At 41.7% G+C, this 20277-nt stretch overlaps 1 protein-coding gene across 1 annotated transcript in view; it reads right to left on the minus strand.

Annotated features, from left to right (window-relative positions):
* The window catches only part of TNN (tenascin N), a 157783-nt gene that overhangs the window by 22376 nt on the left and 115130 nt on the right, over nucleotides 1-20277 (minus strand). Inside the window, exons 8-11 of the mRNA XM_086956638.1 lie at nucleotides 16653-16783; nucleotides 16390-16519; nucleotides 3227-3378; nucleotides 1742-1838 (exon numbers count right to left, since the gene is read on the minus strand). Coding sequence (XP_086812764.1) covers nucleotides 1742-1838; nucleotides 3227-3378; nucleotides 16390-16519; nucleotides 16653-16783 — 510 coding nt within the window. The remainder of the gene's footprint in view (nucleotides 1-1741; nucleotides 1839-3226; nucleotides 3379-16389; nucleotides 16520-16652; nucleotides 16784-20277) is intronic.

The following is a 20277-nucleotide window of genomic DNA, read 5'->3' on the forward strand; positions in this document are numbered from 1 at the left end:
TGGATATATCATGAGTTTGTGCGGAATGCCAATACTGACGTGGTGTTGTATCTTTTTGGGGAGGGTTTCCTATTTTGAAGGTCCACCCCTGGAATTAATTTCCGAGTAATGGGGTGAAACTCACTTTTATAAAAATGAAGAACAATTAAAGATTTAATGTGAAACATTATACGATTGCATTATTTAATTCCCAGTCAAACTGCTTAGTTGAGCTCGCTACCAGAATTCTTAAGGAAAGGACTCTGGCCAATAGCTCACTTAATCTCCCCGACGGCCCCCAGCGCCTTGAGACCCTTATGGGTGAGTAGTATGCGCTTTACAAATACAAAAATACCGGATTTATCTGGCTGCAGTTTATGGAAAAGATTTTGAGATGATGGTAAAAGAAAACATTTGGTAGGATCGTAATTTCCCACATACAACTACCGCTGTGAGTCGTTTCTAATACGTCAAGTGTAAAGATGGTAGAAGCAAGCTTATGCCTAGGTGGTTGATTGAGTTATCTGATACGAATTGTGGTTTGGAGTGCTCTAACTGTTTTGGACAGGGTGAAAGAGAAACAAGGTATAATGAAAAACGAATTTATCAATGGTTTAGATTCTAAAAGTTGGTTGTGCATGTTGGAAAATTTGTGTTAGAGGGAAGAATGCATTGATACGAAAGGCGTGTTTGGTTTTGTGGGACCATTGAAGGTGGTCACTGTGAAAGAAGTGTTGGTTAGTTTGGAAGATGAACTATGCTGGTTTAACCGTGAAGTTGTTGTGTTGAAGGGAGATCAGATCAAAGTGTTTTCTGATTGTAATGATAATAATATGCATTTTATGAGGGATGGTGCGGAAAATGGGTTATAAGAGAGTTGCGGAGGGTGTCCTTGGGACATCATGGACAGGTTGCAATTGACTCGGAAATGGTAATAATGTTGATGGTGATCATGATGTTGCTGGTGATGTGGATGTTTTGCGGTGAACCCCCAAAGTGGAGCACTTGCTGATGGTTCTTTAGAGATGATTTCGAAGGAGTGTGATAATGAATCAGGTGTGTTTACCAGGTCAGGTAGAATGCTGAAAAAACAGATTATTTACATGACTGCATGAAGAATTTGCGATCTTATCTAAATTTTGTCAAGTTCAGTAACAAGTTCTGTTTAATTATTTATTTGTTTATGTTTTGTTTTAAGAGGGGAAGGTGTGTAGTAATCTGTTTGCATTTTTATTTGGTCTGCATGTCATTTGGTTGGTTTTACATGTACTATCTTCAGTAGAATGTGAAATTTGTACATTAGTTCTATGGGATGGCGTAGTCAGGATTCCATTAGTGACCGTTGGCACAGTAGGTGTCCACTCTGCGTTGCTTCCAGATGAGCCCCTGTTCTTGGTCGTAAATAGTTCCTTCTTTACCAACCACAGACACCACAATAAGGTGGTAAAATACCACTTCCCCAAGTTCTTCAACTATTTGAGACACTTGTTAGCCCAAAACTGTGGCAGACGCCATCCCTTAAATTAGCCCTTCCAGTGCTCACTTTATGTGGTATTGCCCATTGAGGCAATATCGGTTTAGTGCTGTAGCCACCAACTCAGTTAAACCTGGCCAGGTTGTGTACGTCTATTTGTCCATTCCTAGTGTTATAACCAGTAGAGCACCCACCCAAGGAATAACACTACACAAGTCTCATGTTATGGGCAGTATACAGCAGATCTGTGAGAAACACCCATCTCTCCCCCCACCTCTCCATACCTACCCATCCAAAACTCATCCCGTGGGTCCCCAAAACCATCCACGTAACTCCTCCACTTCCTGTAAAATTCAACCTTGCCGCTATTCCTCCTCTGGAACACCTGCAAGAGATGGAAAGAGAAAGAGGACAGGTATTGATTTGACTTTCTTGGTGGTGCATGAAAGGCCAGATCTCAGTTTCAGAGTGTATTAATGTTGTGTTTCTTAATGTTTAAATTTACTTCCAGCTTTGGTTCTATAACAGCTTTTGTTCTTAAGTTTGATATAGATCCTCTGTACAGCCTAAACCATCTTTCTCAAGTGGTCTCTGATAACCATCAGGCTGCGGATCAAGGAGGGACCACAACAGAAATGTTTAAAGTTTTTTTCAAATAATAAATATAAAACTAAACCATTATGAAGGTTCAATATGGTTGTATTATATTATTAGATTTACAGGTCAGACCAAGTCATTCCTAATGTATTTGCTAAGTCTCAAGACAATGCTCAACACAAGTGTTGGATCAATGTAGGTCCTTTCTTCATTCCAACTGGGCACTTAATAACTGAAAAGGAAAAAAGAAGTGCAGCCACCAGAATGTTTACCAAAGTTAGTGATATTCAAGAAAAGTCAAAACAAGAAACAACTATGAGCCAGGAGTCCTCCTGTAGTTAAAATACACCGTCACTTTATGGTCACTCACAATTCAGGAGTCATGTAAGAGTTCACTCACTCTCTATGGTCACTTACAATCTATCCAACCTAATTTATGCTCATGCCACAGTAGAGACAGTCTTTAAGGCCACATAGTATCCAACCATGCCCACTGGTACTCATTCCACAGTTCAATGGCACTTTGTCAGTTGTCAGGTCAGAGTATATTTTCACTTTGCGGTTACAACACAATTCACCCACACTCAATTATGTTTATTTCACAGTATAATCCAACCGTGTCTGTCTGTGGTCGTGTCCCAAGATACCCACTCTCTTTGTTCACTTTCAGTCCATCAACCCCTGTCAGTGGTCAAGTCACCCTTACTCTTTCTTATGATCCTTCCATTTCAGCCACATGTATCAGCAGTCACGTCACAGCATAAACACGCTTCATGCTCTCTGGCAATGCACTGGTGTCCAGCTGTGGCAAAGTCACAATACTCCTTCACTCTTTGGTCACTTACACATTGACTTTCATCAGTAGTTATGTCCCCTATGGACTATGTCATTGATAATGTCAAAATACATCCAAGAGCTGTTATCAGTTGTACTCCATCCAATTCTGTTTGTGGCCATGCCATAGTAAGCATTTGCTCTCTGTGTTTTTTATAATCAGTCCACCTCTGTCCTTAGTTATGGTGCATACACCCACATTCTATGGTCGCCTATATCCCATGCAAACTATCCATCCCTATTGTCAGTCATGCACAGTAGGTTCACACTTTGCAGAAACTTCCATTCCATCCACTCTGCCCTTGCTCATGGTGGATACACCTGCTCTCTGCAGTCACTTACAATCCATCCACCTCCGTCTGTGGACATGTCACAGTACACTTCCATGGGTTTGCCGACATCGCCTCCTAGGTAGATGGTGTAGATTCCGCTGGTGGTATTACCATTCTGTCGGGCCTGGCTGCAGTCCGCAGGGTGTTTGTACAGCAGACTTACTGTGGGAAAGGGACCATTTCAGAGAAACATCAGTGGAAGTTGAAGACCAACAGAGAACAGTGCAAAACTTCTCAAAGGCCTTTATGCTTCTAAAATACGATGAGGCATTTTTGCACATTCATCTTCAACTGTAATGTATCCTAAGCTCTGGGTATAAGAGTTTTGTTTTGTGTTCCTATAAATTATAGTTAGACCAAGTTAATTCACAACAGCCCATTGTACAAGTCTGAGTACAAAGAAACTGAAGCACTTACGGACAGATTTACAGGTAAATCGCAAAGCGTGGCGTTAAGCAAAAAATGCTAACGCCACGCTCCACCAATCTGAAAATGCAGGGATTTGCTGTATTTACAATGGAACTGCACATCCCTGCATTTTCCCGAGCGCTGGCGCTAAACTCAGCTGCCTAGCGCCAACGCAGGCATCCTTGCACCATAATGCAAGGGTGCCTACATTGAGGGAATGATTGTTTATGTGCAGGAAGGTATCCCTTCCTGCACATAAACAACCAGTAACAACGATTTGTGACTCCTATGTGTGCTGCATTGTGCAGCACACATAGAAGTTGCAATTTGCCATTTTTTAATGCACACCTTCCTGCACATAAACAATCATTCATGGCGATTTGGTGTTTCTATGGGTGCTGCACAATGCAGCACACAGAGAAACAGCAAAAACGAGGAGAAATAAAAAAATGCTCCTCGTTTCGCCATGTTAAGTCCAGGTTTTACCTGGGCTTAATTTTGGCACTGCCCAATATTTACGCCACCCTTCTATGGTATAGAGTCAAAATATCGAGTTTTTATTATAGACTAGACATAATATCGAGTACAAAATACAGAATAGACATAATATCGACTAGACATAATATAGACTACAAAATATCGACTAGAACATTTTTATATCGAATAGAATGGACATAATATCGAATCAAAAATATAGAATGGACATAATATCGACGAGACATAATATAGATTTTAAGGTAAGTTAATATTAATTTTTTATTTTTGTGTAATATAATTCTGTAGCGGGTTGTGGGTTTATAGGGGAATAGGGTGGGAAGTAATTTAATTATAATTAATTAAATATGTTATTTTATTTATTGGTATTTATTTAAAATTAATTGATAATTAATTATTAATTGGTAATTAATTAAAATATAATTGGTAATTAATTTTAATTGATTAATTGATCAATGTGTTAATTGTAGTAATTTGTTGTCTGTAGCGGGTTGTGGGTTTATAGGGGAATAGGGTGGGAAGTAATTTAATTATAATTAATTAAATATGTTATTTTATTTATTGGTATTTATTTAGAATTAATTGTTAATTAATTATTAATTGGTAATTAATTAAATATAAATTGTAATTTATTGTAATTAATTAATTGATAAATATGTTACTTCATTACATTATTTTCTGTAGTGAGTTGTGTGTTTATAGGGGAATAGCTTGGGAAGTAATTTAATTGTAAGTAATTGCATTTCTTAAATATTTTATTTGTGTCTAATTTTTATTTATTTTTATATTCTAAATTAATTTATTGGTAATTGGTAAATAATTAGTATTAGTAGGTGATTTTTATTATTAGTTAATTTTTATTTGTAATTTTAATTGATTAATTAATATATTTTAAAAAATTGTAAAATATTTTAATTATTTTGTAATTGGTATTAATATTTATGTTATTTATATTTCTATATGAAGTATTTACTTTCCCTACTATTGCACTCACTGGAGTGGGAATAGTAATTTTTACCACTAAGCTATCCAACGCTTTCCCTACTGTTGCACTCATTGGAGTGGGAATAGTAATTTTTACTCCTACGCTATCCAACACTTTCCCTACTGTTTCACACTCTGGAGTGGGAATAGTTATTTTTACCCCTACGCTATCCAATGCTTTCCCTACTGTTGCTCTCTCTGGAGTGGTAATAGTAATTTTTACCCTCTCACTATCCAACGCTTGCCCTACTGTTGCACTCTCTGGAGTTGGAATAGTAATTCTTACCCCTACGCTATCCAACGCCTTCCCTACTGTTTCACTCACTGGAGTGGAAATAGTAATTTTTACCCTTACACTATCCAACGCTTTGCCTACTGTTGCGCTCACTGGAGTGGGAATAGTAATTTTTAACTTTACGCTATCCAACGCTTTCCCTACTGTTGCGCTCTCTAGAGTGCGAATAGTAATTTTTACCCCTACGCTATCCAACGCTTTCCCTACTGTTGCACTCTCTGGAGTGTGAAAAGTAAATTTAACGCTCTCGCTATCCTACGGAAAACATATTGTATATGTTTTGTTAATAATATGTATATATATATATATATGTGAGCAAGGGCACTGAGTTGCCCGAAACGCGTCATGGCGGTGGTGCTGGGCGAAATGAAATAAACACATCTGCATATATATATATATGTCCAACAAACTCTCCTTCACCAAAGAGAGAAGCAACACTCCAGCAACTTCAATCCTTTTATTTCTTTTATTTTGTTACGGCCCAATGGCTTTGTTCCCCATGTTTTTCAAAATTTGGTTTGTTACAAGGTCCGTTGCGTCTATAATCAGCCCACTTTCAGAGCTAATAAAGAACCATGCCGAAGCCCGTCTTCGGCAGTGCCGTTGCCCTCCGCTTTACACGTTCCTCCAAACTGGTTCACTTTCGGGCAGGAACCGGCACACTCACTGGCGGTGCATGCTGACGGCTGAACCACGCCGTTTTAAATGTCCAACAAACTCTCCTTCACCAAAGAGAGAAGCAACACTCCAGCAACTTCAATCCTTTTATTTCTTTTATTTCGTTATGGCAGTCCTAATATATTTTGGTCACCTTTGACCTTCTTACGAGGCAAGCCGATGGGAACATCAGTACCGGACATGAGAAACCAAACAAGTGAGTCACAACAACTATTGCTTTTTATTCGCCCCCTGGTGGGCGTCCAAACAATTCGGAAAGTGCATTCTGGTACTTGTGGCTCCCTGTCCGGAATTCTTGGCTAGCCTCCAATGGCTTTGTTCCCCATGTTTTTCAAAATTTGGTTTGTATATATATGCACGCACGCAAACAGCCAAACTGCAACCTGGCCCACAGAACCAGAACAGACGACCAAACGAATCCTCAGTAAGGCAAAATGTAGTTCTTTATTCAAGGCAAACTGAGCAGCAAAACTGACGCGTTTCGGGCGGTTGCCCTTGCTCACAGTCAAACGTTTACCCACAATGCCTGTATTTTTCAAATGCTTGTGCAAATCATGTGACGCATCACGTGACATAAATGAAAAGGGAAGAGGTACTGTTTTCATATATATAGAGCAATTATACAACAAGGGAAAGTACACTATTCCCATTGACATGCCAAGGTTGTAATATACTATTAAATATAACTGAGTTAATTCAATATTTAGACAACAAAATGTCTGCATAAATGCATAAATTTGATTAAGACAGTTCATGAATCATTGAACTGTGCAAAATACCGCCATTATGTAAACATTATATGAATAATACAGTTTCAGTTTTAAAAAGCATATATTAAATACTTAAAAACAGTTTGAATACAAAAATAAATTGTTTTTCTTAAAAACTGTTTAAGTCATATTGTGCAAACTTTCACGATATAAATACATACTTTATATAAACAGATTATTTTAAATGATCCTGAACGGTGTGAATGTCAGATCTAATATATATTGTATCGGGGACATCTCTAAAATGATGGCAACCCCTAGATTTATTAGTTATGATAAATTGGGGACATCATTAATTGATGGCAACCCCTCTGCATAGTATTGCCTATAATGAACCAGTACCGATTTCCATCTTATAGTGCACCTAACACCTTATTAGCAAATGTGCAACTAATATGTGAAAATAAAACAACCTATTTTTTCACAATAAACAGCATTTAAACAGGTAAAAGAAAAATAAGGGTGGAGTGACAGAACAACACAATAATATTTTTCCAAAAGAGGGATTTTTTTAGTTTATAAAATAAACTTGTATTAGTGTGTGTTGTTGGAACCAGTGAAAGATAAGGGGGAAAAATAAAAAATCCTCTGGATTTAGTTTAAGTTACAGCTAGAGTTAATCTCAGAGAGGCAGTGAACTCACTATACAGAAATGGGGATATGTAAAATCCAAATCATATTCGAATACATATTGCCCTAAAGGAAATGATATAAATCCTCCGTGATGTTCAGCCCGTTAGGCACCTTGGTATCCAGCTCTAGAATCATTTTTGATTCTAGTTGGCGTAACATCTTGTCTCTGTCTCCTCCCCTACGGGGTTGGGGTACAGAAGCCAAGACGAAATAGTTAAGACACTCCTATATATATGTTTTAAAATTATTATTTTTTTAAGTTACATTAATTATTTATTAATTTTAAGTTTATTTAAGTATTTTAAGTATGTTTAAATCAATTAAATTTATTATTATATTACTTTTAAATTACTTTTAAGATATTTAAAAAATTCGATATTTTGACTGTCTATATTTTTTCCTATCGATATTTTGGAGTCAATATTTTTGTACTTACCTGTTTGTAGATAGGAAGTCGATATTCTGGCATTCTATATTTTTACCTCGATATTTTGGCAAGTCGATATTTTGACTGTCGATATTCTGTCAGTGATCCCCTTGTATATAGGGGACAGCGTCAAAATCAATGGGTGTTATGGCAGAACGCCCACCGCAACACACATTGCTCACCCCTTTTATGCTAAGTGTAGTGTGAAAGGGGGCTGATTAACAAGGCAAGGAGATATTGGTTGGTTTTCATAAAATAACAATGTTCTCAATATGACATACATTTGGCCGCCTCAAATTCCTATTTTTGAGCCTTAGAAGGTTCTATTAGATATTTTGTGTCAGAATATCAATGTGACAACTATCGACCCACAGATGTATTACCTCTATAATAGCGACTACTTCTATATCTTCAACCAAAGTATATTCAGAGAATTATAGATTTATCATTCCTCACTTCATGCCTTGACAACATCTATAGCAATGGCGACAAGGTAAGTAGCTGGTGAGTACAGAATGGAAGTCTACACCTCCTGATATATTCACCTTGACAATATAGTGATTGTTGATATGATGGAGTTGATATTGTTGTGTGTTGACATGAAAACGTCAATATTGTTGTACCATACCCTGTACTAGGCTCTGCTACAATGTGTAGCATAGTGCTTTTTTTTTGGTAGGGCAGCCTTAACGATTACACATTTATTGAGTCTAATCAAACCCCCAAAAAAGGCCCAAACCTCATGGAGTGCTCCAACATAGTCCTATCTCACCCTTGTATTGTGCTGGCTCTTTCCGAGTCAATATCTCATGAAGTAAGAATAATCCATAGCAAAACCTGCATCCAACCGAATTTCCTTGCCATGCTTGAGGGTTAATGTCTGGGAATACCCATCAAATACTTTGGGGCAAATTTACAATCCCCTTACACCACCGGAGCATCACTTTTTTGATGCTGCGGTGGCCACCTTGTAAATATGCCCCTTTCCGCTGCAGTCCTCTGCGGCCAAGGGGCGTGCAATGGGTCTTGCTGTGGGCGTTCCGCCGCAAAACACCCATTTCTTATTTTTTACTCTGCCCCAGATTTACAAGGAGGTGTATATCTGAGGCACTGCCAAAAACTAACGCCATGCAAGAGCAGACATTAGAATGGCACATAAGGAGAAATGCTTTTGTTTCTCCGAATTTTTGCTATTTCTATGTGTACTTCATTTTGTAGCACACATAGAAAGAGCAAAAAGCCATTAATGTTTGTTGAAGTAAGGTATTCTTTAATGCACATAAACAATCATTAAATGATGATGATTTGATACTTCTATGTGTGCTGCAGACTGCAGCAAAGATTCAAAGTAACATATTGCAATAATGGATTGTTTATGTGCAGGAAGGGACACCTTACAAGCGCATTTCTAAGTGCCCACCACTTCCCCCTTTCATGGCCCGGCCTGCCCCACCCTACACAGGCATGCCAGTCAGTCACAGAAAAATACAATTATATTGTTTAATTTTCATTTCATTTTTCTGTGACTGACTCTGACGAGTGGGGCGACGCCATTATGGAGGAGCCGCCTCAGCTCTCCTGGCTAGTGTGCATGCTGCTCACCAGTAAGGCTGTACATTTCAGCTCTCATTGAAAGTTCATAACTACATTCTGATTGCTGTGCAAAAAATGTGCAGTGTTTGGAATTCCAAGGTCATGGATGTCGATTCACCAAATGCCTCGGGTAGCAGAAGTGAAATCACATGCCCTTAGACCCCATGTGACATCACATGCTCTTTAGACCTGATGACATCATTTGAAGTGACGTGTGGTGATGTGCCCTAAAGGAGCCACAAAAAATGACTTTAAGGAAGTGGATGTAAAATTAATAATATCATTTTGAAATCTAATGCTAGCTTTGAGTCGACTATCAGCTGCAACGCTGGAGGCTGCACAGGGCCTCTATGACCAGCACATACGGAAAAGATCACCCATCCGAGGTCATCAATGTCTAGAAAAGAGACCAGGGCCATTTATTTAGATGCTTTCACTTATTGCCCATCTACAGACTAGGGTATTCTTGTTTGAATCCAGACGAAAAGTACTCAATCCATATAGCCATAATCTCTTCTTGGGACATGGGGGCATATTATCAAGGACAGGCGATACATTATCGCCGCTTTTATCGGCAGGAAACTGCCGATAAAGCGGCGATAATGGCCTTGATAATATGCTCTATGAATTCCAATCGAAGCCCATGTTAGATGTGTTCACATTTAACATGGGCTTCGATTGGAATTCATAGAGCATATTATCAAGGCCATTATCGCCGCTTTATCGGCAGTTTCCTGCCGATAAAAGCGGCGATAATATATCGCCTGTCCTTGATAATATGCCCCATGGTTGTTTAGAAAAGACCTACCACCAGTTAACATGATCAAGTGGAAGATTAAATAACAGTGCTTGTAAGCTGCACACTTCCGGCAGTAAGTGCTATGTAAATGCTGTCTAATCAATGCCATTGCTTATATTACTTAATCAAAGAAGACAGTGATGTTACGAAAATCCCACGGGGGCACATCTTCCAGAGCTCCTGAAATCAAGGAGCAGCAGAAAGACAGAGAAGGGTGTACCAGCAGGAGGTCAGCAATACCTACAGGACAGGAAGCTGCTTCTCTAGCTATGCCCATCTGTCTTTCTTCTCCCCTCTCGTGTTCTCTCTATCTCTCCAACTTTGTTACCATTCCCTCTCCATCTCACCCTCCTTTGCTCTTCCGTCTCTCTCTACCTGTATTTCTAGCTCGTTTTCTCTTTCTACCTCTTGCTCTCTGTTTAGCTGTCAGCCTTCTAACTTCTGCCTCTTTCACATGCACTCAACCACTTCACTACTTTCTCTGTCTCTACACTATAGGCATATTTCCAAGCCTCTACCGCCACCATAACGTCACTTTTCAGGACGTTGTGGTGGTGATAGGGGCTTCGCCTTATTCACAAGGCCGCGTTTAACCACTTAAAATGGCTAGACGCTGCTTTTTAAATAAGGCACCCTTTCACACTATACTTAGCGTGAAAGGGGTGGGCAATAGGTGTTGTGGGCATTGATTTTGATGCTGCCCCATATTTACAAGCTCAGCGTAAATATGGGGCACCGCCAAAATTAAGACCAGGGAAAAGCTGGCCTCACCCTGGTGCAATGAGGAGACATTTTTTATTTCTCCTCGTTTTTGCAGCCTAAAAAGCCCCCTGTTTTTTTCCCCGTGTATGTATGTCATTGTGTGATTAGTGGGGCACAGGCTTGTGCCCTACCTTGTGTATTATTGTAATATACTTCTTGCAATTGATTTATAAGTAAATATCAGACCTCTATCCGGATGGATATGTCTAAACAAAAATAGCTACGATTCTGTCTGTATTTTATTGTTCCCTAACTTCTTCACTCCAAAGAACCACTGTTGTCTAAAAGTAACTGATCCCAAGGTCCTTGGTTGACTTGATTGGGTTCACTTGTTGTCTGCACACATACTTAGCGAGTGCGCCACAGACAATTCTGCGGTGGTGATTGGATGTGAAGTACAATGGAAGCTTTGCCCGAGCCATAGTCCTATAGTTGACAGCTACTGTTCAGTTTAGAAACAACAACGCAATAACATGTTAACAGATCGTGTGAGCGGGGAATATAGGCTTGCGCTGTTTAGCATTTAAAACCACTCCACTGAGGCTGCAGCTCCCGCCCCTCTCTGCCTCAAGCGCTGTCCCTGCCTCCTCCCATTATATATCTGCATCCTTGGGAGCTGCAGCAGGTGCAGAGCAGTGGATGGGAGACAGGAAGAGAGAAGAGGTTCTACCCATACCCGACTTTGGTGGCGACGAGCCTTGGGACCATGAGTGTAGCGGCATAACCGGTATGACTTTGAGGTAATGATTGTGCATTTAAGCATGTGGTGGTGAATGCATTGACTGTATGGACATCACCGCAACAGAGAAGGGGCAGCATTGTGCATGTACAGCGCTCTTTTTGCATTTTTTGTGGTTTACTGACTGTAAGCTGTTTACTTAATTTCGACTGCGCATTAGTTTAGAACACAGATTTTGTGGTGTCCACTGCAAAAGGCCAGTGTGCAAACTGCAACCCCCAGGGTTGGTTACCAATATAGCGAATGGTGACATTTAGAGCTGTGTTTATGTTAAGATTGCCAGTGTTTGTGTAGCGCATATCTGCCATTTGAATCGTAGATTTGCAGCACTTTCCAATGCTGATTCTATTTTTACACTATGTTGGGTATTTCCAGGTGTCTGTTTCTCCGCGAATAGTTCCAGCGGAGACCATTTGCAATTCAATGTCCTTATCTTTTGATAAGGTGGTCTGGGAGCCTATGCTGAAGGGATGGGAGGGGGGAAGGTTGCTTGAAAAAGCATGAGGAGATTGTGGCCTCATGGTCAGTCATAAATTAGGGTTAGGCAGAGCTAAGGAGAATCTAGCGGAGTTTTTATGTACCTCCAAGGAATTCCGCAGAGAAAAACATAATGAATTCCGCCCACCCCTAGTACTGTCCAGACGTACAGGACTGCATACCGCTCTATAGTGAATCTGAAGTCAGGGCAGGAAGGATAGACATCTGTACACTTCAAAGGCATGTCATTGATGCCTCCCCCACTTCAAAGGCACCACTGGGTATAAGTTCTTGACCTCAGATACCACCACTTCAGTACACTTCTTAACCTGTGGACACTTCACCAGGAGGAAGGACTGCTGTGCTGCGGAAAGACTATCACTCTGCTGGACTCCTACTTTGCTGTGCTGTTGGCTGCCCTCTTGCCTGGGTGAGGACTGGACCTGCATCTCTTGACCCCAGAACCCTGACTGACTCCAAGGGCTAGTTACCTACCCTCCTGATCAGAAGCCTCATGGACATAACAGGCTTACAGCCCCTGCACCTGGATTCTGCCATCTGAGAGTCTACACCGCCAAATGGTATCACCTCAGTTCTGGACCCTTAGAAGTGGATCTAAGGTGCATGCCAAAGGAACTAACGCATTTTCTCTGCTGAGCGATGTATCCCGAAGTACAAGTGATGCATTGTCGCTTCTGTGTGGATTGGACCCATCTCAAAAGACTCACATCGCTGTTGCCTTCAAATCTTGGGACCAACGTATTGCCTTCGGAACTGCCGCCACACAATGCTTTTCCCAGGGCAAGCTCTTTGCATTCATCGCTGATCGCAGTCTTGACACTGACGCCGAAACTCTGCATCACAGTTTCACCACTCATCCGAACTGACACGTTGCCTCTGTTGCGTCTCTCATACTTGACACTGGACTTTGCATTAAAAGCCCCGCTGATAGGCTCTTTGATGTCGAGGCAACAGAACCTCGCACGCAGCTTTGTTACATCTCGAAATCGATGCATTGCCTCAGCTGCTTGATGCATCTTCGATGCAGAGTCACACACTCTGCAACCAGGATTTAAGGTACTCTGTTCAACAGGCCTAACTGGTTTCCTGTAGCTAAACCGCTTTTCATTGCATTCGGCCAGAACTTGTGACATTGCCACAATCCGGCACAACCAGATACCCCAAATAGAGCTTCGTGCATTTTGGCACAGTTTTTCACTATAAACTTCAAAGATCAATATCCCCAGGTCTGATAATTGGATTTTGCCACTTTGGTCTTGTTTTATTTATTAAAATCAGTTCTATTGTTTTTCTAACTTGGTGTGGGATCTTTTGCGTAGTGTTTTCAGTGTTTTATTGTTTGAAGTGTTGCTCAAATACTTCAAACACTGCCTCTTTGTTAATCCTGACTGCTATATGCCAAGCTAACAGACAGTGAGCACAGGTTTTTTTAGGGTTTGCCTGCCTCTTACCCTGGTTTGCATTGTGGTTGGTGCTTGAAAAGGGCTTATACCCCAGTCAACTGGTAACCCAATTTCTAACAATGGGCTTGTGCCATTTTAACAAAGTTCATACTATAATCCTCCACTTTTAACTGTACAAGTGACAGCAATTACCTTCATGCCTTTAATATGTGTATCACTTGCTTTCAGTGGGGAGGGAGATGCTGACGGTCAAAACAGGCAAAACCAAAAAATGTCTGCTGAGACAAATCTATCAGATTGGCCTTTTCTGTTCTTATCATCCCTTCAGCATAAAAATGGAAACCATCTAACAAAACAATATGTGTGACAGACTTGAATATAGGGATGCACTGCCCATTCAGTCAATGTGGATCATCTGCATTGAAAGCTTTAAGACTTTACTCTGCTGGTTCAGGATTGCTTCTCTCAAATGTTCACATTCCTAGTTAGCAGCATCTCTAATAGTAAAAAAAAAGTGTGCATAAATAAAGATGCACTGGGCAGGGCGCCATCTGAGCTGCACCTTCTCCCTCCAAGTCACCTAATAACCAAATTCTGACCTGTCACAGGCCACCGAATATAGTTTGTGTTCTCACTGAACAAAGCTGCATGATACACATCCTGCTGGTCAACTTGAGGCTTCCCGGTTCACACTTGCTGAAGGGAGGTACCTGGCTGTACCTAGCTGATCAAAGTGTGTGTGACTAAGCGGATAGCAGGTGAGGGCCAACAATACCCAGTAGCATGAGGAACATGAGTTATATTTACTTGAGATAACTTTAGCTGATGATTTTCAGTGGTTTTGTTAATTTAAAATGGAATGTTTTGATTGACTTGTTTACTTAACTATAGTATCTCTTAAATATTCGTTTTTTTAAATATCAAATTAAAAAAAAATGTTAAAGCAAGATATATTTACAATTACTAACTATAATATCAGTTTACCTTTTTTCAGTGAATGTCTGTGTTTTTTAAAGGTAAAGTAAAATGTTCATCACTGTGTGCAGCGTGGGGTGGGGCAGAGCATGACCTGCTACTAGCCCCACTGCCCAACCCCCACCAGGTGCTCCCCGTACACAGTTGTTGGCCAAGCATGGCTTGGTGTTGCACGCAGGTCTGCACCCAACCCCCCTCAACCCTCGGGGCACCCAACTTCCCTTCCTCACATAACTATCCCTGCGCAAGGCTGAGTATGTCATGTAAAAATATTAAGGGTATTATTATAAGTAAGGCAGAACTATTGGCTTTGTCAATGGGTCAACTAGCCTATTGTCTTTATCAAAATATCACCACTAACTGCAATCAAATGCATAGTTGTTAAATCCACAAATTAATAATTGTAATTGTGACAAAATAGTTCCATCAAAGCATAATTTTTAAAAAAGTATTACAATATTATCTGAGTCCTTTTTTTAAACATTTTTCAGTGTATAAAGTGCATCAATAGAACCAACCACAAGGAGCCTCTGCACCCCAGCTGACGAGCATACTGTTCCAGCTTGGAATGCTGTGAAACAATATGGTAAACTCCACTGGGGTTATGGTTTCAAACCCAGGAGACTTAGTGTTTTTATAATGTTGCTGGAGACTTCTACTCTGCCAGCAGGCCCCACAAAATTAAACAAAATGCTTGTTCTAGAGGCACCACCAACATCCAAAAATATTATTATAAATCCTTTCAGAGCATCATGGGGCACTCCTTGCACGGAGCAGAGAATAATAAATCAGCAGCCCCTGCCACTCATTAATAATGCCTTCTATTTTTTATTTATTTTCTGGGTGCCCACCCGAGGCACCCAGAACATTGCCAGATGTTAGCTCCCCTACAAGCACCCTCTGAAGCTGGTTATTTTGTTTTAGTGGGTGCTCCAGTGCCCACCTGGGACATCCAGAATATAGCCCTTATTGGGGTCAGAGAGGAGCCCCAAGGACCCTTTGGCCCTGGCCGCCAGCATCCATCCTGTGTGCTGGTGGGAGCCGTCCTCGTTACTTTGATCCTTCCAATTCTAGAGCAGTTTATTTGTGTGCTCCTGCCTGGGAATGAGCAAAGTTGTGATCCATGCCCAGGAGAGTGTGGGCAGGGAATACCTACTCACATTTTCCTGACCAGGGATCACCAGTGTCCTGGGAGATCAGGTTCTCGGGACATTGAACCAGTCGTTATGCCCCAACAGTTGGGTCCCCGGAGTCAATGTACTGCTCGGGGAAGGGAGCCGCACACCCTCTTCCCTAAAAAATGAATCAGCCCCAGGTAATGGAGTCTCTGGTGCCTCTGGGAGGCTTGGAGAGGGAGGCCGCAAGCCCTCTCTATTAAAATTAAAACTCGACCATGGGGGATGGTGTCCCCCGGGCCATTTTAAGAGTTGTGGAGAGGGCACGGATTTCCCACTCCCCACATAAAGTAAGTAGCCCTGTGGGATGGGGTCTTCAGGCCTTACAAATGCTGAGGGAGGAGGGCCGTGCACCCCACTCCCCTAACTATTAAGGCCTCACCCCCAGGGGAAGCCTCTGGATTTATTTATTTTTAAATGAGGCCGAAGATCCTCTGTGGCTCTGTGGTCACATTTAAAACAAAATTACGTTTTTGGCCCTGTGGCTTGATTGATTGAGGGAAGTGGCAGTGGTCACTGTCCTGTAGAGACAGTCTTACCTGTGGTTAATGTGGTGGTAGCCCTCCTGCTCTTCTTCTCTGTCCTGAAGGCCACCAGGTAGATAGTGTACTTGACTCCTCGTTCCAGGCCCTCCAGCAAAAAGCGTTGAACAAGGCCAAGTTTCACCTCCTGCCGGGCAAATGCAACTTTATTAATTTAAACACTGACATTTAGCTTGATTTTGATCATTTCCAACTCTGGCAGTCACCAATCTACAAGCCTCTTTTTGTTTAAATAAGTTTGTTATTTTTATGCTCTGTACCTTGCTGGTGCCATCAGGCTTCTCATAGGTCAGGATGTAGCCATCGATCTGAGCGGCAGGTGCCGTCCAGGTGAGGATGCTGCTGGTTTGTGTCACCTCTGACGCCCGCAGGTTCTTCGGAGGATCGATTTCTAGGAAAAAACACAACAAAGTCACTCCTGTGTATGCCGTGGGCACATTACCTGCTGTGCCGCAGAAAGGGCGTAAACAAACCTAAGGCAAGCAAGGAGAATGCCCCCTCCTTTCCTTAGGCTGAGTGGTAAGAGACAGACATAGTTACAATGCGCTGTGGACCCGTATGCCCAGTGCCACTGCACCTGCTGCACAGCTGTTAACTGGTCCTCTGTTTACCTGCTTCTTTGGCCCAACGCAAAGAGGCTGATACCCAGTCCTCCCACATAGCTCAGAGACAGTGCCTTATTGATTTGGGGGTCCCCGGCAAGTCATGTGTTGAGGACCCTGGTTTGGATCAACTTCAATTTGTATTACCCATTTCCTAGTAATTCAAGCCCAATTGATACCAATCCATATTGAGTTACATAGTAAACGATTGAAAAATAGTGTCACACAAATTAGCCGCAATATATCTTGTCAGAGACCACAAAACTCCTTAGGGCCTCATTTATGATGTTTTGCCATAGGGCACCACTGTAGACCTTCCTGCTATGCTGCCCTCAGGCAAAAGAAAGGGGCAGGAATGTGCTGTAGCTATTAGATATGGTGCATTCCTGTCCTTTCCCCCTGTGCCGGTGCACAATGGGCTGCATTGCGCCAATGCAAGCACCTTTGCACCATGGTGCAAGGGTCCCTGTGCTGTGGGGATGATTCATTTTGTGCAGAAAGAGAAACCTTCCTTCTAAAAAAACAATTACCAGGGGCTTTTTCCTCTTTTAATATAGAAAAAGGAAAAACAAGGAGAAATAAAAATATTTCTCATCATTGTGCCTCCCTAACGCCCATTGCTGGAGAGGCGTACATTTTTTGGGGTTGCCCCAGATTTACGATTTCTTGTAAATCTAGGACAGTGTCAAAAAACCATGGATGGTACTGGGAAGGGCCCCAGCAACACCTACTGCATGCCCCTTTATCACAGAAAACGGTGTTAAAGAGAACGATATTTGCGAGGCAGCATAAGCAAAAAAAATGTGGTTTAGTGCTGCGTCGTAAATATGGAGCAGGCACCTGCGCCACGAAACGTCACAAAAAGTATGTTCAGGCAGCGCAAGGGGCCTCATTAATGTGGCCCTTAATATGACAGTCAGAAGAAGAGGAAGACAGAAAAAAGAGAGCGAGGTTTAAATAGTCAAATGGACAGAGGAGACGGAGGTCCAAGGGCAAGAATGTTCCCTGCCAAAGGGACCTTTGTCAGGTATGGGCCTTGGGCAATCACCCACTGTGCCCGTGCCTTGAAACATCCATGCCCAGATGAGGTGCACTTTTAAGGGATCAACGACAAGCGAATTCACATGTTCATTCCATATCTTTTCACAGATTCACACTTGTCGCCTGTCAACAGGCTTCCACTGGATTGTCTGCTCCACTGTGTGTCAAGGCCCTGGTCCAGAATGAATTGTATTGTTCGGTGCATTTCACAAAAAATGCAAAGGGTACACAAACAAGGCCACCTGTGCGTACACACCAAAGCATAGTGACAAACAAATAAGGGCACAGACGTACACACACTTGGGAACATAAGTGTTAAAGTAGTGTACATAGGCGCACAAACCAGGTCAAACGTGACTTGTTTACAAACCTGGCCACATACGTACATGAAACCAGAGAGCACAGGCATTTGAATCAGGGCACGGGTGAGCTCAAACAGTGTTACATATACCCATGAACCAAGGCACAAAAGCATACAAACCAGGACACATAAACAGTGAAACCAAGGCACATGTGTCCACGGAGACAGAGAAACACAGACGGCTGCATTCAAACATAATTTGAGCCTTTACACATACATATATATATATAAAATAAAATAAAGCAAAATGTGAATATTGTTCTTGCACATGCCGGAAAGCACGTTTAGATCAGCAGCGCAGCGCCTTCATAGTATCATGATTCCAGGGTTCGATGGCACATGCTTCGACAGCTTTGCAAAGCTGTAAATACCAAGAAAATATTACCATTTCATCACCTATCAAAATTACCTCGAAAAAGCAGTATTCAAACTGCTGGCCCAATTTACACTTAGATCTCGACAACAGTCTTTCTGTCTTAACTAAACACTGATTTCTCAGCAGCTTCTATTTTAGGAAACAACGGGTAAGAATATTTTAATTGTTATCATTTTTGTGCTAGCCATGTTTTGGAAGCACACTCTATGAAAAGTCTGAAAACTTATGAAATATGGTTTTTTTTCTCCTGAAAACCGAACATTAGCTCAAACTGTGCTTTTCACTATATCAACACAGGATGGCACCACTGTACCATTAATGCTCTGTACTTACACTCAATGGCTCAAGAGAAACTTCCATGGTGTTTTTAGACCCGTATAAAGGCCAAGACGTCGTGACGGGTTTGGGGCGCTTCTGGGGGCCGCAGGGCTGGACTCAGACAGAAAACAAGTCAAGGCAGCAAAATAAAAGTGGCTCTCATTAGATAAGCACGCAGCTAAGAAATGGCCGTCATTTCCAAATAGGGGAAGCCAGTGCTTAATTTGTAAAATATGAAGTGCAGGTGCTCAAATTTTCTGGGTAGGCCACACCCACTTCCCTCGGCTCCACCCACTTCCACCTGTGACTCTACCCACTTACTCTAGTTGCTCCAACCACGTCCCCAACTGGCACTGCTGATTACTTGGGAGGTAATTTTATTCTCTGGATTAGGGTCCGGAAGGCCCAGGCTATTCACTGCACTTTTACTCTCCATCTCGTCTTCATCTTTTTTTCTTCAGATTATTATACCACTTTACATGAGCACCAGTTATGTTACACTGTGCCGCATTCATTTGTTTGTTAGGCAAGCTTGGACACGATGGTCGAAGCTGGACCTGGTTCCTCGGGTCCAAAGTGGGCAGCTCTAACCACTATGCCACATCCTCTACCCTTGACATGAATCAGCAATGCTCCTTTCTGTCCCCAGCACTACCACAGTGTACATTACAAAGCATTCTCCTTTTTGGTCTCAAGCTCTTCCCAGCTTCTGACTGGATGTCCCCTAGCCCTTCTCAGGTGCACTCGTCTTTCTCCATCATATAAGAAGCTACTGAAATCCTGGGGCCGGAATATTCTGTAATTACCACACCAGACAGCGTTGTTATGCCATAACAATGGCACACCTGAATCCACAAATACCATACAATGTATCAGAACTGCACAACTAAAACAGAAGCAGGTGAAAAATGCCTCTCAGACGCTATTGGACATAGACGGGACACTGGTCCTTGCTGGCGTCCAGACAGTTAATTAGAGAAGCACTAGTGCAAATACCATGTCACAAACAAATGTTCCTTACAGCTTGCATAGTTTCATTTTGTCATTTTTTGTGTTTCCTATCATTACATTTATTGCTGTTTTTGTGGGCAAATTTTAGGCGAGTCACATAAAGCAGAGCCAACTTTTCAGGGACATTAAAAATATTTTTGCTGCATGAGCTTCTACAGAAAAATTCTGTAGCACCT

The sequence above is a fragment of the Lissotriton vulgaris genome, chromosome 1_1 (assembly GCF_964263255.1).
Source record: "Lissotriton vulgaris chromosome 1_1, aLisVul1.2, whole genome shotgun sequence".
Taxonomy (NCBI): Eukaryota; Metazoa; Chordata; class Amphibia; order Caudata; family Salamandridae; genus Lissotriton; species Lissotriton vulgaris.